This window comes from Plecotus auritus (assembly GCF_963455305.1).
Source record: "Plecotus auritus genome assembly, chromosome: 5".
NCBI classification, from domain to species: Eukaryota; Metazoa; Chordata; class Mammalia; order Chiroptera; family Vespertilionidae; genus Plecotus; species Plecotus auritus.
This window is the reverse complement of record NC_137776.1, coordinates 158,698,125-158,721,576: the sequence shown is the minus strand read 5'-3', so window position 1 is coordinate 158,721,576 and position 23,452 is coordinate 158,698,125. Positions and strand designations below refer to the sequence as shown.

The 23,452-nt window shown below is 44.1% G+C and overlaps 2 protein-coding genes across 6 annotated transcripts in view; one reads left to right on the top strand and one right to left on the bottom strand.

Annotated features, from left to right (window-relative positions):
- The window catches only part of ANP32B (acidic nuclear phosphoprotein 32 family member B), a 28,374-nt gene extending 9,624 nt beyond the window's left edge, over positions 1-18,750 (bottom strand). Inside the window, exons 1-3 of the mRNA XM_080669157.1 lie at positions 18,278-18,750; positions 5,656-5,805; positions 1,865-1,987 (exon numbers count right to left, since the gene is read on the bottom strand). Of these exons, the coding sequence (XP_080525283.1) occupies positions 1,865-1,987; positions 5,656-5,805; positions 18,278-18,331 (327 nt within the window). The 5' untranslated portion in view covers positions 18,332-18,750. The remainder of the gene's footprint in view (positions 1-1,864; positions 1,988-5,655; positions 5,806-18,277) is intronic.
- Positions 18,718-23,452, top strand: part of HEMGN (hemogen) — a 45,714-nt gene continuing 40,979 nt past the window's right edge. Inside the window, exons 1-2 of one of the 5 annotated variants that reach the window (XM_080669147.1) lie at positions 18,718-19,022; positions 20,117-20,318. In XM_080669147.1, the coding sequence (XP_080525273.1) occupies positions 20,234-20,318 (85 nt within the window). In that variant the 5' untranslated portion in view covers positions 18,718-19,022; positions 20,117-20,233. Of the gene's footprint in view, positions 19,023-19,265; positions 19,281-20,098; positions 20,319-23,195; positions 23,300-23,452 lie in introns of those variants that run through there. The other 4 variants (XM_080669144.1, XM_080669145.1, XM_080669143.1 and 1 more) reach the window with 4 other exon arrangements.

The following is a 23,452-nucleotide window of genomic DNA, read 5'->3' as shown; positions in this document are numbered from 1 at the left end:
GCTAGGGCACTGACAAAGGCTTCTGATGAAACATTTAAGAGGACCCAGGTTGTTATGAGAATTAGGCAACAGCCAATGATCTAGCATGGAAAGATACTACCTGGCATTCTGTTCCAGAAAAAAAAAGGGGTTCCTATGTTCACAGTGACCCTGGATTGATAGGCCTGTCATTAACACAAACAATAAAGATTTAATGTAGGTGTCTGACTGGGAGACCATTAACACTTAATTTCGTGCTCCTGTTAAATAGCTCAAGTCAATTTGGATTGAAACAAAACTGTAGGTAAAAAGAGAACAGGTCCCAAGAACAGTGCAAAGACGGTGGACTTGGATTTGAATCCCTAGTCTGCAAATTATCATGTGACTATTAAGTAAGTTTTCTAAACTTGGTTTTCTCTACAGTCATTCTCTTCTGTGGCTTATGAGGATACAGTGGGCCAAAGTTAATGTCCTTGAATTCAGCAAAACTCAATAAATGTTTGTTTAAACATTGGAAATGTGGATTGGTTTGGAGAAAAAGCTTAGAACCAGTAAAAATGAGGGAGCCTAAGTATCCAGGTGTACCTATCTACAGCAGAAAAGAGGGGCAAATATATGGAGCAAAGGTAGAAAATAGGCTCCCAACATTTATGAAAAATATGAGTTAGACATAGTTCACTTAATGAAACGTACACATAAAGTGACTCAGTAGAAGATGCTTAAATCTACACTGGAGCAGCACCTCTATTAATTAGGAGGGAAAGACTCTATAATTCTGACAGGAAACCCTCTTTATTGAAAGAAGTCATAATTTAACCTTATCTTCCCTTGAAATATTAATAGAACATCCTGTACAACTAATATGAAATCCAAATATTATAAATATACTGTGACATCAGAAAAGATGAATAACAGAGGAAGACTTATCTCAGTGGTTGGCAAACCGCGGCTCGCGAGCCACATGTGACTTGTGAGCCGCAGTTTGCCGTTCTGTTGACTAATGGGTTTGCCGACCACTAGCTTATCCTCTTGGGTTCTGTTCTTCTGCATCCTGAAAGACAACTCCTACCTACTGTGTAACCCTCTCCCAATTAATGTTTGGAAGTTAATGGAAACACTGACTTTATGTACACCAAGTAAGCCTCATTAAAATGGAATTCTCCCTGTATGCCAAATTTATAGAATGTCACGATTAGGTAAAATAGTCATTTATCAATCTTGAATTCATAGAAATTTCCAGGTGCCAGCCAAAAGAGGAGCCTGGGGGGTTCCCCCACACCCTGCATTAAGCCCTGCTCTAAAAGCTCTTTTATGGCCACCACAACTTCCACATGGGCTGGACCCCATTGGCACAGCTTTCCAACTAACAAAGCAAAGTAAGTGCACTGTCTTATTTTATTTCCAGAACTCCTAAGTGAGGAAACTGAGGCCCAGAGAAAAGAAGCAATTTGCCCAAGGTCACACAGCAAGTCTGTATCTCGTGACACTTAAACATAACTTTCCATAGCTTTTCCCAGTATGAAAGACTGAAGAGGACTGGGGAGTTCCCATGAAAAACTTTGGGCAACAGTGATCCAGCTAGCGCCCAAGATCGTGAATTAGATCTAAAACTTATTGGAACTGTCCTTGGACTTCTGTTCCATCTGAAATTCAGATATGCCACCCAATATAAATAGCTTTTTCTAGCCAGTCTGGGGGAAAAAAATAAATGTTTAATTTCATAAACACATTAAATTTTAAAAGAAAAGAAAAAAAGAATTCCCCTTTGAAGAAAGCCATCACAGTATCAGGTAATCAATTATTTCCAATCATTTCCCTTTCTATAAAGAAATATGAAAATGAAAATGACCAGTAAGTCTCAGTTTCCAAATTCTTAATTACTTACCAAAGGTTCCAAGGTACTGATATCTTTCAGTTTATTTCCACTTAAATTCAGATGTGTGAGATTTGGAAGTTTTTCTGCCAACATGTCCAGACATCCAGAGATTCTATTGTCACTGAGCTCAAGCTGTGAGAGAAAATGCACACAGGACACACACAAATATACGGAGAAACACTTATCATTAAGGTGTTCTAAAGAGCAAATACAGTTCTTAAATACTTACCAAGACCAAACAATTTCTGTTTTTATCAGTGCATGTATGTTCATTTTGTTTGATTAAACCCAAATAAGTAGTTTACGGATCCCAGCAACATTTTGGGGGAGGAGAGACAAGATATGATGAGAAGTGTTGTGTTTTCTTAACCAGATGCTAATTATAACAGTTTGCTCAAGAACTGGTCCCTAACAGCAGTGAATACATTTTCTAACCTAAAAAGTGGGTCAAAGCAAATTAGAATTCTTTAAGAAGTTGGAATATGCTGTACTTGCCAGGAAGGGTAACTGGTCCATGCATTTTAAGCAGCTTACTGTGTGTGCCAAGCAAAGCTTGCTGTGCCCATTGGAACTTAATCTGGTCCTGTACAGCGCTGACACATTGTGGAGTTCTACATCTGGAAGCCACCAGGGAATTTGCTCTGAAAGCTATAGAAGTAGTACAAGCCCCAAAACGCACCCTTAAAGAAGTTCCATGACCTCAGGAAAGGGAGTGGGGCAACAGCTTCAGGGCTGATACAGCCAACTCCCCGGAGGCCACTTCTTGCATAAACCTGGCCTTAACAAGAACCTACTCTAATTTCTTAGCTGCAGGTCAAGTAACACAGCAAACAGTGTGCCAATAAAGGAAATGAGCCTTCAGCAAGAAATAATAGAGTAAAAGATACTGGAGCATGGAAAAATTAGATGGTCAAGAGCATCTAATTCAAATTCTTCATTTTGCGGATGAGAAAACTTAAGACCATACAGCTGGTATCAATCTGCTTTTTAAATGCCAACAATGGTAATTATATCAACCCTTACTAAGTACTTAAGTGCCAGGTACTATTGAAAGCACTAGAAATACTACATGATCACTTGATCTCACAATAAACCGATGGGGTAGGTAGAATTATTACCCCCACTGACAGATGAAGAAAATGAACTACAAAGAGACAGTGAAATATGCCAAAGAGCTCACAGCTGTTACAGTGGTAAACCTATGATTTGAAGCTGGGCAGGCTAGTTTCAGAAGAATCCATGCCCTCTGCACTATGCTGTGTACCTTGAAGAGCATGAAAACATCATGTAATTTCGTCTACAGCATGCAATGAAATAATAATGAGCAGAATAGAAGAACTTTATAATTTAAATAGTTGTTGAAAGAATGAGTTTAAGAAACAATTCAAGCCCAATTAGTGTGGCTCAGTGGTTGAGCATCAACCTATGAACCAGGAGGTCACAGTTCGATTCCCGGTCAGGGCATATGTCCAGGTTGTGGGCTGAATTCCCAGTGAGGGGCATGCAAGAGGCAGCCGATCAATGATTCTCTCTCATCATGTTTCTATGTCTCTCTCCCTCTCCCTTCTTCTCCAAATCAATGAAAGTATATATAGCTGGTGCTTAGGTGTCATTAAATATTTCAGGAGAATGCAACATTTCAGAAAAAAATTTTCCTTCCAATGGGATATTCCAGTCTAATATCTAATCATCTAGATTTAAAAATATAAGTCTATAATCAACAAAGCCCCAAGTGTTACCTTTATTGAGATATTAGTAAATAAAAATAGAACACTTATTTTTGTTGGTCAGAATATCAACACATATGTAATACATCCTTTCAACATGAATATCTTAGGGAGCAAAAATAACAAGGCAATCCCGCCAGAGGACTTAATGGCATATTTATTTTGAAATAAAAGCAATGTGTAAATTTAGGAAACCTGTGACATGTATACACCAAATTTCTGTCAGATCCTGTTTCATGTTATAAAACAAGCCATTCTAGGGTAGGAAGAAAACAAAGTCCACATCAACTGTAAGAACATCTATCTGCCTTTAATAGATGTCTCCATTCCTCCCTCACTAATTCTACAAGTAACAAATTAAAATAAGACTTCAAAAGGATTTGATAAAGCCTACATATAGATGGTCATTGATACATTTACTTTCTAAGTCTGACAGTATACTGACCATAATAATTCAAGAAAATGTATCAGGATGCTAGGAAAACAGAACACAAAACACATACTACTAGGATCTGCTAGCATCAAGTTTATGTAGATAGATAAAAAGCCACCAGTTGTTTACTGGACTGATCAGAGCTTCCAGTGTCACCAATAACCCATGCAAATAAAAAGGATGACTCCTGAATCTCTAAAGCACATACTTATCAGAGGAAAGGAAAAAATTTACCAATTTAAATGTAACATGATTCTTTGATATAGGAAGCAGGGCAGGCACCCTGAAACCCCTGAGGAGTACCTGAGCATTTATTACCTAGGAGATATGGATTCTAGTTTTGGCTCTAGCATGAACCACTTTTGTGGGAGGCTTTAGGCAAATTACTATATCTTTCTAAATTTACTGATGTGTCTTAAAATAAGGGGCTAGGCTGGAAGATCAAAGTGTCTTCCAGTGCCAAAACCGGTTTGGCTCAGTGGATAGAGCGTCAGCCTGCGGACTGAAAGGTCCCAGGTTCGATTCCGGTCAAGGGCATGTACCTTGGTTGCGGGCACGTCCCCAGTGGGGGGTGTGCAGGAGGCAGCTGATCGATGTTTCTCTCTCATCGATGTTTCTGACTCTCTATCCCTCTCCCTTCCTCTCTGTAAAAATTCAATAAAATTAAAAAAAAAAAAAAAGTGTCTTCCAGTTTTGACATTCTGGAGCTCTGTGACAGATAAACATGCAAGGACACAAGAAAACATTTCTCATGTTTTTTTTTAAATATATATATTTTATTGATATTTTACAGAGAGGAAGGGAGAGGGATAGAGAGCTAGAATCATCGATGAGAGAGAAACATCGATCAGCTGCCTCCTGCACACCCCCTACTGGGGATGTGCCCGCAACCAAGGTACATGCCCTTGACCGGAATCGAACCCGGGACCCTTCAGTCCGCAGGCCGACGCTCTATCCACTGAGCCAAACCGGTTTTGGCATTTCTCATGTTTTTTTAAAGTCGGGGGTGGAGTTGGAGGGCAATAGTGATTTGCAATTAGACCAATGAAGAGCTAACAACAGACCATCAGCTAGGATACAGAAATACAGAAGCTTTGTTACAATGGATTCTTGCAGTAAGTCACAGCACATTTTAAAATTATAGTCATTAAAATTATGTAATGGGTTTGAATTATCAAAGACTATAAATCTGAAGTCTTTACTACTTAAACTCACCCTTAATCAACAAACATAAAACATGAGCGATAGGTACCTGGGTTTCCTAAACCAGAGCATACTAAGAACAAAATGTATCTAAGATTATAACAACAAATTTATAACTAATAAATTCACAAAATAATTATTCTTCAATAACTAATATTTATTTAGCATCCAACATGTATTATTTCCAAACATCACAACAATTCTGTAAGATCAGGTGGTATCACCAGTTTACAGGTGAGGAAATTGAGCCTTACAAAGATTAAGTAACCTGCAGATCACCCATTAAGGAAAAGAAAGAACTGGAATTCAATCCCAGATATGCCTAGTTCCAAAGGCTATGTGCTTTCTGCTACATTAAATGCTTCCTTCCAGGTAAAACCATGTATTTTTCCCTTCCCAGTATGGTTCCTTTTTACTGTTAAAGAAAAAGCACTCACCTTTTTCAATTTTGGTAGTTTGGGGAGATTTGAAACTGAAATCAAGCCTACATTTATTAAACTGAGGAACTCTAAGTTCACAAATTCAGCTGTTAAGCCCTCAATTTTTCCATCATCTGATTTGCAATTGTCCAGGACAAGTTCTCGAACCTGTAGATGACAAAGAAAAAAAGGAAAAGACAAGCTTTCAGAAACATACAGAAAAAAACTTCTACCATAAATACCCAGCAAAAACACCCACTTATTGGGGCAGCCTTTAGATCACAGTTATAAATAAATGAAAAATGACTAAGCCTTTAGTAACAATATACTGATACCAAGGGTGGAATGTTACACCACGCATAAAGATGTGAACTCTTTCTTTTCCAGAGACAGAAACTACAGTTCATAAGATATAAGTGAAGAAACTGTATCTCCCCTATTTCTTTCCCCAAGTCTGTTCCCTTAGGGTTAGCTTTAACTACAAATGCAAAGTGAAGATACTGCTCACCCTCTTTCAGGCTGAGTCTATCTCAAGGCCCAGGAGACTGGCACAAGGGAAATAGGGAAGTCTTACTTTTCCTATCAAGATCACTAAGAGATGTTGGCAGCACTCTACATTTCCACTTGTGGTATTATTAATCTTTACTGAGATTATCTTGACACTTGGAATGGGTCAAGATGCAAAAGGCCTTAATTCAAAATAAAGATCAATTTGGGTTATATGTGAGAATGACAGGCGAGAGACTTTTAGACATTAAATTAGGTCCCTTTTTCAGACATAAAATCTCCTTCTTTGGAGATCCTGAAATTAAGAACTCAAATTCATCTAAGGGTATCACATCTGAAGATTTTGAATACTGATCTAATAATAGTCTACAGTGCGAATACTATAATAATCCTTATTGCCATTCTTGCTCTGTGGTTGACTCTGAAACTTGCAATTTTTAACACGTTCTGATCAATTTACAGTGATGCAAATTAGTTTTAACTGCCAAAGGCATTCTTGCAGTAAATCTACCAAGTTTAATAACATTAATCAAGCATGTATATGGAAGGGAGATGCTGATAGCTCTAAAATGAGGATAGGAGCTAGTGTCATCTTTATCCTCCCATACAGAATCCAAGGAGCCTACTCTATTAATTGCTATCATTTATCGAGACCGTACTTGTTATTCCTGGCACCACTACATCCTCCCCCCATTTACAGAGAAGGAAACAGATTTATAGAGTCTGTGATACCCACACCACCACCACTTCTCACTTGCTTCTTCATTATTTCTCATTGCCCTATTTCCTCCTCAGAAGCCCTGGTTTCAGTCAGGATGCATGCAGTCCTATTATACCTTTTTCCTTCCTTCTACTTTTCTCTAGACATCTCTGCCATTCTTCCTTCTTCTGATGAAAATCAGCACATGTGAAAACCTAAGAGGTCAACTGAGGAGAACTGGGCTATGAATACAGATGCCTGGCTCTGCCACTTATAACCTGTGTGACCTTGGGCAAGCCACTTAACCTCGCTGTGCCTGTTTCCTCATCTACGAAATGGAAAAAAATATACCCACCTCATGGAGCTGTTGTAGAGCAGTGCTTGGGACATAGTAAATGCTGAGAAAGTAACCTCTCAGGAAAGGAACTAGGGGAATGCTGTCTACTTTATTCGTATCTAGATGAAGTTTTCTTGTTTTTACTACCAAGTATTCCTTTTGTATTAAATACACACACACAACTCCCTAGCCCGTTGCTCAGGGGTTAGAGCGCAGACCGAAGAGTCACGGGTTTGATTCCTGGTCAAGGGCAGGTACCTGGTTGCAGGCTCAATCGGCCCTGATTGGGGCATGTGCAAGAGGCAACCTGTTGATATTTCTCTCTCACATCAATGTTTCTCTCTCTGTTATCTCCCTCTCCCTCCCTTCCATTCTCACTAGGAAAAAAAAAAAAATCAATGGAAAAAATATTCTTGGGTGAGGATTAACAAAAAGCAAAAACAAAAAAACCCAAAATATAAAAAAAGATTAATTGTTATTGCCACCCACCTAAGTAGTATACTACAATGCTACTAAAATGAGCCAATTTAGTTTAGGGGATTTTCTACGACTATATCTGACAGAGAATCCAAAATTATTATACAGAATGAAATGACCCCAATATGTCAAAAGCCAAGTGAGGAGGATTTAGCCATATTCAATCGTAAGCCATTTTGCCTCCCAGCTTACTGGGTGAAGTCACCTTTTATTTTTTTTAAATATATTTTATTGATTTTTTTTTACAGAGAGGAAGGGAGAGGGATAGAGAGTTAGAAACATCGATGAGAGAGAAAGATCAATCAGCTGCCTCCTGCACACCCCCTACTGGGGATGTGCCCGCAACCAAGGTACATGCCCTTGACCGGAATCGAACCTAGGACCCTTCAGTCCGCAGGCTGACGCTCTATCCACTGAGCCAAAGCGGTTAGGGCGAAATCACCTTTTAGACAATTTCTCTCAACCAATGAAATTCCACTTTAACTAGACTTATAAAAAACTACCATAAAGTGCCCTAGCCGCTTTGGCTTGGTGGATAGGTTGTCGGCCTGTGGCCTAAAGGGTCCCAGGTTCAATTCTGGTCAAGGGCACATGCGCCTGGGTTGCAGGCTCAATCCCCAGTGGAGGGTGTGCAGGAGGCAGCCAATTGATGATTCTCTCTCATCATTGATGTTTCTAACTCTCTTTTTCTCTCCCCTCCCCTCTGAAATCAATAAAAATATATTTTTTAAAAAAACTACCATAAAGCATTTAAATGTGAGTGTACAGGTTTGCTGAACCAAATTGCAGAATAGAAATAAAAAAGAGGAACCTGGGAGGGAAAAAATGTTAAAGTGGTTCTTTTTATTAAAAATTGTTTTTTCTTGATTTTTTTAGAGAGAGGAAGGGGGAGAGAGAAACATAGATTTGTTGATCATTTATTTATGCATTCATTGGTTATGCATTCTTGTTATGTGCCCTGATGAGGATCAAACCCACAACTTTGGTGGGTCTGGATGATGTTCTATCCAACAAAGCTACCCATCCTGGTCTGTTTAAAGTGAGTTCTAATTTGCAGGCTTAGCTATTGAGTATAGAAGATGATGGAGCAGAACTGAGGTTCTGGTTCAGAGAAATGGGAACCATGTAGCTTGATGGAAAGAAGAAAGGAACAGCTTGTTGAGGGAGGTGTGTAAGGAATAACAAAAGGGATACCAAGTTTAAGTTTCCTATGGGATGCCCAGATGAAAGGATCCCTAGGGAACTGGACACGTGGTATAGAGTTCAGGGGAAGTCTGGGTTGTAAATTCCGTATTTGTGAGTCACCAGAACGGACAGTAGTGGGAGGCTAGAACTCCTAGGAAGAGGACTGAGGATGGAACCCCGAGGAGACGGAATCCTGCAAAGGAGACCTGAGAAGAATCAGGGAATACCCAAAAATGAAACATTAGGTGAAACACCCAGAAAGGCTTATGAAAGAAGGGACAAGAAGTGATTGAAAAAATTAGGAAACTTAAATGCCCTTAACAAGAAAATAATTTCCAGGATACACTGTGGTATGAAAAATGTACAGAATGTGTTATTTATGTAATATATCACACATTCACTTTCTTATCTATAAAAGCCCAGTGACTGAATGGCGGAACGACCAGAATGACCAGTCAACCAGTAGCTATGATGTGCACTGACCACCAAGGGGCAGACAGTCAATGCAGAAGCTGCCCCCTGGTGGTCAGTGCGCTCCCACAGTGGGAGAGCCGCTCAGCTGACTGGGATGAGTGGCACTCCCACAGCAGGCTGATCCCTGCAGGCCGTACCCCCCTCCAGTGCATGAATCCATGCACCAGGCCTCTAGTCCTATATAATAAAAGCATAATATGCAAACTGACTGAATGGTGGGACAACCAGTTGGCAGGGGGCAGGGCTGGTGAGCAGGCAGCACCAGGCCAGCCAAGGCAAGTGCCAGTGGGCAGAGGGAGGGGACGGCAATGGGGGAGAGGGGGAGGCTGCAGCAACCAGCGGAAATGGAGGGGCATTGGGGGTGGGGGGCCACCTGGTCTCCTCCCGCAGAGGGAGGCTAGCAGCAGCGGCAGCGTGATTGGGGCAGCATTGTCCCCTGATCGGCCTGCCCCGTTACCTCCCACAGAGGGAGGCCAGACTGCAGCTTAGGCCCGCTCCCCAGACGGAGAGTGCACAAATTTTCATGCACCAGGCCTCTAGTATGTACTTAAAACCTCACAGAAATAATCTCTCAGAGAAAGTAAGTGGCTGGGAGACTTTTCTCTAAAACCTTATTTTGTACTTCATTGATGACAATGTTTACCTATTTTTTAAAAATAAAGGTAAAAAAGTCACTGCTAGTCTTTTAAAGTACCGCACAGGGGTTTGTGTAAAGATTGTAGGGGACTGAGCAGATGATGAAATGAGAGAAAACTTGGATCTAAACATAATCAACTTTCTGATCATAAACATACATTAATGGAAAGCATATTAATGTTCATTACTATTGATATTTTGGTATTTTTTTGTCTGTGTATTTTAACTATAGGCAAGATAAAACTGTATGACTTAGCAAACTTTAAAATAACAACTCTGCTCTGGCTAGGTAGTTCAATTGGTTAGAGTGTCATCTCAAAATGCCAAGGTTGTAAGTTCAATCCCTAGTCAGGACATATACAAGGATCAACCAATGAGTGCATAAATAAGTGAAACAACAAATCAATGTTTTTCTCTAAAATCAATTAAAAAAACAACACAACTACAACTCTGAATATCTGTTAATAGCTAAATAAATTAAGTGTATGGATGTACCATAAATTACAATCCTCCTTGTAGAACACAGTTCCAATCTTCCCTATAAAAAAATGCCATATCTTATGTAAAATCTCTTCTGTAATTAGGATTGTTTCCTTAAAAGCTACTGCGAGGCAAAAGAATATAAACATTTGACTCTATTGAGTTATGAATTCTTTATTTAAAAACTCTTCTTTTTAATGCTTTTTTTGTGACCTTTCTTGATACATGAAAATTTTAGGTATATACATTTATATTTTTCTTGAGGATATTGTTTTACCCTAGTAAGGAAAAAATAAATACCCTAAAAGAGACATTTACAAAAAAAAAAGACAAGCCATAAAATATAAATCATCAATATGGTAGACACTAAAAAATAAAATGTTCAATTACAAGAAATAATATAAATACGTTTTAAAAATGAGATATATCATTCTACTCTTGTTCGAGGCAGGGCAGCTCTTCTTGGGCAGAAGACAGCTAGGATAGGCACCAATATAGGTGAATTTATAAAAGTGGGAGAGCAAGAAGTTCAGGGAATGTACACTGAGACCTTTAATTTTCTCCATGAGTAGAAGGCAACAGAATTTACTGGGGTGAGTAGGGCAGAGGGTTGTATGGCTCAGTAGAAAAAGCATGTCTCTTCACTTTTCTAGGAAGGCTAAGGATGTAAAGAAATGTGCCACCCTCCCAGAACAGGGCTCCAGAGGCACAGCAGAGTGAGAATTACTGCAGAAAGCAGAGACCATAGGAGGGGTCCCACTCAGTGCTGAGCCAGAATGACAGGTCTGGAAAGCCTTCCATCAAGCAGTCTTCTAGCCTGTTTAAAGTTCTAAATAAAACTTTGTTGAAGCCCTAGCCGGTTTGACTCAGTGGATGGAGCATCAGCCTTTGGACCGAAGGGTTCCGGGTTCGATTCCGGTCAAGGGCACATGCCTGGGTTGCGGGCTGTCCAACATGTAGGAGGCAGCCAATCAATGATTCCCTCTCATCATTGATATTTCTATCTCTCTTCCTCTCTGAAATAAAAATATATTTAAAAAAAACAACCTTTGGTGAAAAGGTATCTTCTCTCTGGCACTGTGTCAGCAGCATTTGAAATAACGAAGCCTCCCTGAAGTGTGAAGGGATCCAGATTACCTTGCAAGGGAGAGCACAACTGTCCAAGAGTTTGCATGGGGCCCAGGTGGTTTGGCTCAGGGGTTGAGCATTAACCTATGAATGAGCAGGTCACAGTTCAATTCCCATTTAGGGCACATGCCTAGGCTGTGGGCTCAATACCCGGTGGGGGGCATGCAGGCAGCCAATCAATGATCCTACTCATCATTGATGTTTCTATCTCTCCCTCTCACTTCCTCTCTGAAATCAATAAAAATATATTTTTTTAAAAAGAGTGTACATGGGGCAATGTGTATTTGTGGGGGGAGGGGGGAGTGATAGGCATTGCCTCCCAATCTAGATCTAGAATACACGGGAGGATCTAATCAAGGAGAAATGACCCTAGTTTTCCCTTCTTATGCCCCAAATCTTTCATGGCTACTACCTAAGAAGGGAAGGTTGGGCAGACACTTGTACATTTGTGTATACAACTTAGAGGAGCTATTTGGTCCAAAATAGTTAGTAGGCCTTCTGCTCAAAAATAGATGTTTTAACTTTTGGGGTCAAATTCACACTTCTTCATACCTCATTTTCCAATTAAATATGAATTTAAGGTATAAACACTTGAGAACTAAAACAAAAAATCCATTATTTCCTATTTAAACTTTTGGGTTTTTGTTTGTTTTTCTGTAGCTATCAGCAAAACACTGCTGTTTTCATTGAAAAATTTGAGCTATACTATAGCCTCGTTATGGGGACTGGAGCTGGGAGCCACAAGACATTAAGCAATTTCCCTTCGACCCTCTCCAATTTGCTCTCATTTTCCACTCCTCTTGCTACACTAAAAAAAAAGAGATGGTTTACCTAACTGGTTGGGGTACCTTCCCCAATTACAAGTTATCCTTGTTAAAAGAGTGGGGGGGGGGAACTATGGAGAAATTAAAGATCATTTTAAGTTACCAATTACTTTAATTAGAAAATACAGCCCTAGCCCGTTAGGCTCAGTGGATAGAGTGTTGGCCCATGGACAAGGGTCCCGGGTTAGATTCCCACAATTCCCAGTCCTGGTTGGGATGCATGTGGGAGGCAACTAATTTATGTGTCTCTCTCATATTGATGTTTCTCTTTCTTCCCACCCCCTGCCTCCCTTCCACGCTCTAAAAATAAATGGGAAAAATATTCTCAGGTGAAGATTAGAAAAAAATATTACATAATTATTGTACTAAGTGAAATAATCCAAAAAGATAGAAAAAGTAACTCCTGCTACTCTTGCTAATTTCCATTCTTCTGAGTTAACCACTGTTCAAACCTTCTACCCTACTGTTATTTTAAAAGAATGTTTTCAAATTAACAATAGAACAGATTTATATTAGTGGTTCTCAAATATGTTTAGGTGACAGAAGTAATGGCATGAAGTAAACATCCATATCCTACTGGTGGGTAAAGGGAACCATTCTAAAAAGCAATTTGGGCCCTAGCCAGTTTGGCTCAGTGGATAGAGCGGTGGCTTACAGACCAAAGGGTCCCGGGTTTGATTGCGGTCAAGGGCATGTACCTTGGCTGCAAGCTCCTTCTCGGCCTGTGCCCTGGTTAGGGTTCATGCAGGAGGCAACCAACTGATGTGTTTCTCTCACATAGATGTTTCTCTCTGTCTTTCCCTCTCCCACTCTCCTTAGAAATCAATGGAAAAATATCCTCAGGTGAGAATTAAAAAAAAAAAAAAAAAAATTGAAAAGCAATTTGGTAGAAGATAGAGATTCACTTTATGAGATGCTCATTTCAATACTATTTAAATGGCAAAAAAACCCAAAACACTTCTAACCCATGGGGATGATTAAATTACAACCAATGCAGACATTAACAGTAAGGCTATCCTATCTAATAAAAGAGTAATATGCAAATTGACCATCACTCCAACACACAAGATGGCTGTCCCCATGTGATCAAAGATGGCTGCCCCCATGTGGACACAAGATGGCTAGCAGGGGAGGGCAGTTGGCGGCGATCAAGCCTGCAGGGGAGGGCAGTTAGGGGTGACCAGGCTGGCAGAGGAGGGAAGTTGGGGGCAACCGGGCCTGCAGGGGAGGGCAGTTGGGGGGGACCCAGGCCTGCAGGGGAGAGCAGTTGGGGGGGACCCAGGCCTGCAGGGGAGAGCAGTTGGGGGGGGACCAGGCCTGCAGGGGAGGGCAGTTAGGGGCAAACAGGCTGGCAGGGGAACAGTTAGGCATCAATCAGGCTGGCAGGGGAGTGGTTAGGGGGTGATCAGGCTGGCAGAAAGAAGCGGTTAGGGGCAATCAGGAAGGCAGACAGGCGAGCAGTTGGGAGCCAGCAGTCCTGGATTGTGAGAGGGATCCCAGATTGGAGAGGGTGCAAGCTGGGCTGAGGGACACCCCCCCCCATGCACAAATTTCATGCACCGGGCCTCTAGAATAAATAATTACATAGAAAGATAAAGATGTTTGCTGCATTTTATTTATATAACTAAATAAATGCTACACATCAGAATATCTAAATGGTAGAATGGGTATGTGTGAGATTTATATTTTTAAATTTTTGCTTCTCTGTATCTACTTTTTTAGCTTATTTATATCAATTTTTCTTCAATGAATATGTATTACTTATACAAGGAAAAAAACCAGTTAGCTGCTATGCACCCAATCAGAACATCCCATTAAGCTCAAAATTACATCAAAAGAGACAAAACAATAGATGCCAAAAGTTGGGGGAAATGTGAGGAAAACCTAAATTTTTTTCTAGTAAATTGGGACTAAGGAAAGACTATTCTTATTTATGGCCTATGAAATATCTCAGTCTAGCAAACAGCCCAGCATGTTCCACAGGGGCATGGACTGTAACCACAGGAACTGATTGGCTTTCTAATTTTGAAGGAAAAACTCAAGCAGAGCTATTATCAGGCTACCTGTCCCTAGATGCAGAGTTAATAAGGTGTTTGTACCAGCAATTTATGTGTTGTATATGGTATGTTTTAGGGCTGTACAATTTGTTCTCAGTGAAGTACAATACAAATATTTTACATAAAACATTTCCTATCCTTGCTTATACTTTTAAATGATTATCACCATTCTTTTTTAACCATTTTTTCCACTATGAGAACACACCTCTGATATAAAGAGCTGTTCTGGACTTAGAAAACACTGAGTTACACATATATTTTTAGTCCTCTCCCCCTCAGAGAAATGAATGTATCTGTGTTTATAAAGAACAAGGCTATACTAATAGATGAACTGAACCTATTATCTTGACCTAAGCCTTTGGCCAAAGAACACAAGGTAAAGTGTTACCAGGGTCTTCTGCAAACCCCCAAATAAAATAAGAACAAAAAAAGCCATATACCCTAACATTTATGATCAAACTTCCACTTACCCTCCTCAAACACTTAGCTCTCACTAGATGGTATTAAGGTCAACCATGGAATACAGTCTTAGAGGCATTTAAGAGCTTTCTGTTCATACATTCAATGAAGAATTATTTTCCTTCCCCAAATGACAAAAGTATTCAGAATCCTAAAGGCCAAACCTACTTTCTAAGAGCAGGTCCCACACAAACATAAAGAACCATGTGACTAGTTGAGTTTGGTGCAGGCATCCTCAAACTTCGGCCCGCAGGCCACTTGCGGCCAGCCGAGGACATTTATCCGGCCCGCTGGGTGCCGCTGCCTGTCCTGCTTGGCAGCCGACTCGTCCCGGGCCCGCAGTGCGCATAGGAATTTGTTCATAGTTTGTTTTTTAAACTATAGTCCGGCCCTCCAACGGTCTAAGGGACAGTGAACTGGCCCCCTGTTTAAAAAGTTTGAGGACTCCTGTTTTAAATGAATCATCTTGGAACTTCTCATTTGCCTTAATAATGCTTTTGTGTAAAAACACTTTAACTCCTCTTATAAATATTTCCCTTCAAAATCTGCAGCATTTTTTTTTTATTCTGGAAAAGCCTTCTGTTTAAGGTCAAAGCTTTCCTCTCCTAAGAACCTAACTCCTACTGGTCTCAGTCTCCCAATCAGAGTCCCTTGGGGGAACCTTCTTTATCCCCACAATCTTAACCGGCTCCTATAACACTCTCAAAACCCCTAACTTGCACCAGTGCAATAGGTACAACAGGCGTCTGAGGCCTCAGGGGGAAAGGGGCTGCAGCACTCTGCCTTGTTCACACTGCTTTTCCAGGGCCTGGCATACTGTTGGCACTCAAATATTTATTTAATAAACCACTGGATTACTGTAGGCTAGTGCTGTCCAACAGAGTAGCTACAAGTCAATTGTGGCTTATGAACACTTGAAATGGGGATCGTGCAACTGTCACATCTAATTTTAAATAGCCACACTACTCTAGCCTTTGGCAAGAGGGTAAGACCTGTTGATTACTTAAAAAATTAATACTTGCACATATATGTACACTTTAAAAAAGCAATATATTAATTACCTCATATACAAAAAAAAATTCAATATAGTGGGAACACCAGCCCAGCTGTATTTCCCAGAGAAAGCAACACTGCTTTTACTGGGCACTTCATTTATTATTTATTTATTTATCAAATGGTGTTAAGTTCCCCCCACTCTCTTTTTTAACTTTTTGTCGAATTTTCTTGGATGATATTGGTTATTAAAATTATCTAGGCTTCAGGTGTAGAATTCTATAATACATCATTTGTCTCTTGTATTGTGTTCACCCCAAGTCAAGTACTGAACACTTTAATAGTACTTTAGCTTAGGCACAAAGAATTGAAATTCTAGATTTGAAAACCTTTAGATCCACGTGGGTACTTTTCTTTCGGAAATTTTGGCTAAATTTAATTAGTCCACATTCTATTGATTTACAACTACTCAGTAATAACGTAAACTCCTGAAATTACAACTCAAAATAACACAACTCTTCGAGTTTTACAGTGTGAAGAAGCTTAAACCTTCAATATACTAGCACGTGGCCAACACAAAATGTCTGACTGATGAGCCGACGGGACGAACGTGATGCAACCTCAACCTTAAAAGCCGGGGGACTGGTCAAGATGCCCATGTGCTCAGGTCCAACAGGGACACTCGGGGTGACCAAGCGGTGGGGCGCCCCTAACGTCACCAGTGGTGACTTCGTGCACACCAGGATTCAAAACTCGTGCACACCAGGTAAACCCTGGTTGAATTTCCACAAGTTGGCAACTTGTTACACCCACAGCTATCCGACTGCACGAAACGCACCCATCGCTAGACTGGGGCAGGGCTACCCCCGGCCAGAGCTCGCCACTCACCCAAGAGGGGGTCTGGCAGAGGCGCGGCTTCCCCGCGTGGCGCCCGGGAACCGTGGCCCTGCGCCGGGCCGCGGGAAGCCGCTCATGCTCGCGGGGCGGGCAGGAGAGAGGGGTGGGAAGAAAGGGGCGACTCTTAAAGGTCCGCCCGCCGCTCACACGGCCGCAGCCCGCGACTGCAGGCCTCAGGCGGCCGCGCTCGTGCACTTGCGCGGGCAGAGGCCGCCTAGGCCCGCCCGCACCCCGGCGCCTGGCCCGGGCGGAGCCGGTTCCTGGCATCGCCCTTTTAAGAATGGGGGAGGGGGGGGAGGCAGGACAGAGCGCTCCCGAGAGGAGAGGAGCCGACGGCGGAGCGCGCGGCTCCCGCCAGTGCAAGCCGAGCCCAGCGAGGCGGCAGGAAAGCCGCGAACTCCGCCGGGGGAGCGGCGGCCGGCGGCCGGCAGCCACCGCGGGGGGCGGGCAGGCAGGGCCGAGCCCGCAGCCGGCTCTGGCGGCGGAGGGAGACGGGTGCCCGCCAACATGGCGCTGTGTCGGCCTGTGGCGCGCCCCGGCTGGCGGTAGGAGCCGCCGCCCGCCCACACCAAGGGGCCAGCCTCCCGGACCGCGGCCCCGGAATCCGCCGCCGCGGCGAGGGAGAGCGAAGCCGCCGTTATAACGGCTGGCCCGGGCCGAGCGGGGCCCGCCCTGAAAGAGCGGGAGTGGGGAAGGCCCCGAAGGCGAATGGCAAGCGGGAGAAATGGTGGAGAAAGTTTTATTTTTAGGCTTGAAAAATGGCGGGAACCGCGTCCTTTTTTCAAACTTGGCCTCGGGAGGGGCGGCGGTTGCGCCACCTCCGCTGCCCGGGCTCGCCCCTCCCCCGCTCCGCGCGCGCCAGGCCGCGCCCGCCTGAGCCCGGGCACCCGAGGGGGCTTCCCGCCCCCCCTCCGCCCCTCCGAGGCAAAGGCGCCCTCCTCCCCTCCCGGCCCCTGTCCCCCGGGCCGGCGTCAACCGCAAGGCCTGGCTGGGAGAGCCACGTCCACCCCCGCTCCAGCCCCTTCCGCAGCCGGCCCGGGGCGCGCGAAGCCCGGCCTGGCCCGCAGCGGGCCCCGCCTGGGATGGCCGCGCGGCTGCAGGACTGGCCGGGTCCCGCCGGGCCGCGCACCCCGGGAGGCTGCAAACATGGCTCCCAGCGTTACACAACCCCTCCTCCCTCCCGCGCCACCGGCCACACGCACACGCGCTCCTTCGGGAAGGACCCCGGCGGACGAGGAGCTCAAAGTTTGCTTTCCCCCACCCCACCGCCCTCCCCTGACGGCCGCGGGGGCCCGCGGGCGCCAAAGAGTTAATCCCCGCGCGCTTGCTCCCCCCACCGCGCCCGCCCGCCTTTCCCGTCCGAGCCCGCGAGCTGCGCCCTTCCCCGCGCCGAGGCCGGAGAACCCGCGGCCGGGGCCCCGCAGGTGGCCACCATTACATGCAAGTCATTGGAAGGAGAGGGCGCCCGAAGGGGGGCTCTGCTTACAGCTGCCGGGGTCCGGTTCCTCAGCTCCAGGTGGATCCTCTTCTTCATGTCCATGTTCCCCTCTTCCCCCCTCTTCAAACTTAACTTTCCGCGGCGGGGGCGGAGGGGGGAGAGGCGTCCCGGCCTGCGCAGCTAGGGCCGTCGGAAGAGGTCTGCTGTCGGCAGAGGCCGGCGGTGCGGTGCTGGGCGGCTGGCGGCGTGCGGGCAGGCGAGTGGAGCCCCCGGAGCCAAGTTACTCACGGGAGCGGAGAGAAACCATGGAGGGAAAAGGGGGCTGGAGCGCAGCGCTGGTCTCACTACCGCCGCCCCCGGCCGCGGACCGCACTGCGCTTAAACCGGCGACGCGGCGCAGGCGGCTGCTCCGCTCACTCGGCCCCGCGCGGCGCCGCTCGACTAGGTGGCCGCGGTTGCACCAAGGACGGGGCGGGGAGACGGAGCGGGAGGGGCGGGGGCGGGGGAAAGGCGCCACCCGGGGGACCCTAGCGACTTCCTCCCTCCCCTCCCTCCGGTTGCACGTGGGGTGGCTGATGTAAGACCTTCCTCTGGGGGCTTCCCCGCCCACCGCCGAACTGAGACCCCCTGCCTCCCCAGGCCCACCTCGCTGCGCCCAGACGCGGGTCTCCGACCCGCACTTGGACATTTGCCCGGAGGGCTCGTGGGGAGAGGAGGCTTTAGAGTCCGGCTTTGGGGGTCCGTAAGGCCAGGTCCGGCCGCGGAGGCTCGACCATGCCAGCCCGACGCCCGCGTAAGTGGGACACGTGAAGGGAGCGCGGGACACGGGGCTTTCGGGTTCACCTTCTACTCCCCACAGTGTGAGTCAACAGCCCGAACCCCGCTGTCTCCTTGGCCGGGTGGTCATGGAAGGGCCAAGAGGACCCCCGTCGGGAGCGGAATCGCGATCACCCCGTGTTGTATCGCGTGGCACCGGGTGGAGTCGATCTTCGCGGGGACGGGTGCAACTCTGGACACTTGCTCAAGCCACAGAGGAGCCGAGCGTCTCCGAGTTCAGTAGACTCTCCCTGGGTTTCTAACAGTTAAATGTAGGCTAGCAAGGCAGCAATTAGCATTTCTAATGGGGCCTTGGAGTTTTACAGTTTGTCCGTAGACTTTTATCCCATTATTCCTTAGGGAACCCCTGTGAGGTGTGTGAATTCTTGATGGTCTCGGTTTTGGGTGAAGCTTGGCAGGTAGCCTTTGTAATGGTCCGGTTCAGAGAACTCCCTGAAAGCCAGGGTTAGAGCATTCAGTTTGCTTTGCAGATCTCCTAAAGTAACATACCTATATTCAGCTTAAAATAAGTAAATGCATAATATGTCTAATCAGATACCATCTTATTTCTAATATAGACAAAAGGCTCCAAAGATTGGGAACAACTTGTGAATAGAGAAAAACAATTCTATGCATCAACCTAAGGTTTTCTTAAAGTTAAGACTTCCCCCTCCCATTCTACCTGTGGCAAACAAAACTACTTATAACAATTTTTAAAAATATGTAATTAATTAAATTTTCAAAGCAAAAGTATGTTTTTAAAAGGCTCTGGAAAAGGCAAAAACTTTCTGGTATGCAATTCCCCGAGTCTTAAAATGTTAGTCTTAGCAGACATCTCTGTGATGGGAAAATGGTGAGGATAAGTGCTCTTCAGGATGTCACACGAGGACTAACTAAAAGGTTATGAGAACCACAAGGCCCTGAGATGAAGGCTTTTATGAAAAACCAGCAAATCAGTTCCATGAGCTCGCAAGCAATGATGGATCATCCACTTTTAGGGCTTGGTATGTTCTTTCTCATTTAATCCAAAGACACCAATGTGAAGTAGATTTTATTTTAATCATTTTACAGATGAGGAACTGAACCTTAAGCTGCATGGCCAACAAGAGGAGGAGCTAGAGTTTAAACCCAGATGGGTCTAACTCTAAAGCCTGCCATCTTTTCTGCAATACAATCAGTCTGACTGGAATGAAGTCTGAACATGGGGGCCTGATTTGGAACATGAGTAGAGCACCTTTAATACCAAAAGGAACATGCAGGTGCCATCTTGCAGGTAAGGGGGAGGTGCTGAAGGAGATTGGGACATAGTAGCTCTGTGCTAGAGAGACTGGTAACCTGGTGGTTCATGGGGGAGGTGGTACTGATCCCTAGGGAAAAACCAGGCAAATCTTGGGACCCTATCCTCTATGACCAACTCATAGGAGTATGAAGGACTCTTTCCTCACAAGATAAATGTGTGTTTTATAAGGTTAAGCTACAAAGTAATTAATAAACATAACCACAATGTGCAGCAAATAGAAAGAAAGCAAAAAAGCCAAAGGAGGAGAGACTACAGACCCGGTACTGTCCCTTCTGACACAGCCGGTGCTGGCATGCACCTCTATGAACAAAGAGCATGTGTTCCAGTGACATGCTTCTTTGTCAGGGGCTTCACTGCCAGAGGCATAAATAACACAGGCAGAACAGGGTGTGTCTCACTACCCTGCCAACATCTTCCACTGGACTGTCAGTCCACAGGCCTGAAGGGGCTGTTACAGTGCCCTGGTTTTGAATATTGCTGTACTTAACGTCATTCTGAGTATGCATCTGGGTGTGAGGAAGAAGTAGAATATAGACTGTCATTGTATCTAATCCATGGTTATTATGTTCATGGATTTATGGATTTGAATAAGGACTGGACGGAATAAGGAAAAGTGAAAATAGCTTATTAGTTTATTAGGGAGTCTGAACTATAGATGAAATAACTTTTTACTTCCATTGACATGTTTGTCTAATAAGTAATGCAAATGTCAAATAATGCATGGTTTTGGTCCCTTTTGAGTCTTAAAACTGCCTGTTAATCAGAATGTGTGTGTATTCCAATAATAATTGTCTGAGGGGAACACTCTAATTTGTAACTCCTTGGACCTCTCTCCTCTCCAATGCCTCAGCACCATCAGGTCATTGGTCAAACGATCAGATGGCCGAACTTTCCACAAATTTGTTGCTGGGAACAAATTTTAATAAATCTGAAGATGAGAGGAAATAGCCCAATTCAGGCATTGATCTAACTGACTGTGAAATCAGTTTGGCAAAATGGCACCCTTTCTCTTTTGTAAAGACGGTATATGAAGCTAATGTACAACATAGGAAGAACTCATTACTTTTAAAAAACTAACCGTCCTCTGCTATACACATGTGCATCCATTGGTTAATCTGCCCTCTGACATTCCATAGCATGGCGTGTGTACCTGTTATAGCAGTTAGGCAACACATGGGAGTTGTTGAAGGTTCTAAAATTTCAACTGGACTGTGAGCTCATATGGATATTTCTGGATGATATAAATAGGGAGTAGGAGGCTTGGGCCATCTTTAGAACATAGGTGCTCTGCAGATATGTATTATGTTGAAAATAATGTCGCATGTACTCAAGAATACTATCTAGGCAGCTAAGATTGTTGAGACAAAGGGAGAGGGAGAGGCAAATAGGTGAAAATTGGCTAAGAGTGAGAACTTATAAGTCTCCAGATGGTAAAAAAAAAACACAGAGGAGAGCAGAGTGTCAGGTGTGTAGGCAGCTGCAGGTCCAGTAAAGGGCCTTTGACAAGGGAACCAAATTCCTTTCTGTTCTCTGAGATAGCTGTAGGTGCTAGGCCTTCCTAGGGCAGCAAGGAAGAGCTGTGACTATCAAGAGTCGGGTTTAATATTTATTAAGCACCATCTTTATGCCAAGTACTGTGCTTGGGACTTTCATGTATATTGCATTTTAGTTAATCCTGGCAACAGCTCACTAGGACAAGACTATAATCCCCTTTTATTGTTTAGGAAACAGACTTGGAGAAGCCAAGTGGAACTCACATAGCTAGTAAGAATCTGGATTTTTCTGTCATTAAGGTCTCACTGTAATTCATTCTCATTACTTTGATCCACTAGTCCTCACGACTGCTTCTGAAAAACCTTTTTTGTTTTCTTTGCTTCAAGAAGATTTACATGCGCATTGCCGGGATTCAGGGGAGAAAAAAACACACGCAGAAAATAAAATTTAAAAATTAAATTCCTACCATTGAGATACACCCACTATTAAGGTGTATATCCTTGCAGCTTTTTTTTCTATATTATACATAATTTTGAAAACACAACATTAGGGCCAGATTAAAGATTTTTTTTTGAGACTTGTTTTTCCCACCTCTTTACGAAAAACAATGAGTTAATACGATAAATATGAGTATTCACTTCGTTGAATGTTTTTTTCTTTTATTTTTTTATAAATATATTTTTATTGATTTCACAGAGGAAGGGAGAAGGGGAGAGAGATAGAAGCATCAGTGATGAGAGAGAATCATTGATCGGCCTCCTGCACGCCCCACACTGGGGATTGAGCCTGCAACCCCAGGCATGTGCCCTGACCGGGAATCCAGCGGTGAACTCCTGGTTCATAGGTCCACATTCAACCACTGAGCTACTGTGGCCAGGCTATTTTCCCTTTTAGAGAAAGATTCTAATGAGGCTTGTGAGGATTACACATGATCATGTGGGTGAAGCTTCTACCTGGCACAGTGCCTGGCGCCCTTCTCTGTGCCCCTGCCTTAGTCACTCCCTTACCCTAAGTAGAGGCCAGAGCTTGCTGGTCTTCTTGGGCTGTAGAAGTTCTGCTGTGGCCATCAGTCCTCCACCAGTATGTCTTTCGTTTCCTGTAGTTACCCTGCCCCTTTGACTAAGGAAAGGCCTCACCCCAAACCAAGGTAAGTTTTGATTCTCAAAAGGGGTGAACTAATTTTCTGTTTCATGCAATCCTTGGTTGCTCATCATGAACTGGGAATGTGCTCCTGAGCTAGACTGGAAAATATCTGAGTGGCCCCGCAGTGTTGGATATGCATCTCCTCCATAATTAGCCACTATCCCCACCATCTGGACTATCTCCTCCCTCACAGGGATTTCCTTGTCCACACAGAACTATCCAAGAGTCCTGCTCCTGCTGACTGAACTTTCCCATCTGTTCTCAAGCTTGCTTTGCCAGGTCTGGCCAGACCAGAGGCCCCTTGGTGGCCATGCAAGGTAGTCCTCCCTCACTCTAGACTCTGACACTCCCGAGGTAGTTTGTGTGCTCCCTAATTTGCTAGTCTCATTTTGGTAAAGGCCAAATGTCCCAAATACCTTCACAATCTACTTATTTCCCCCCCCACACACACTCTACTTCTTGAAAAGCAG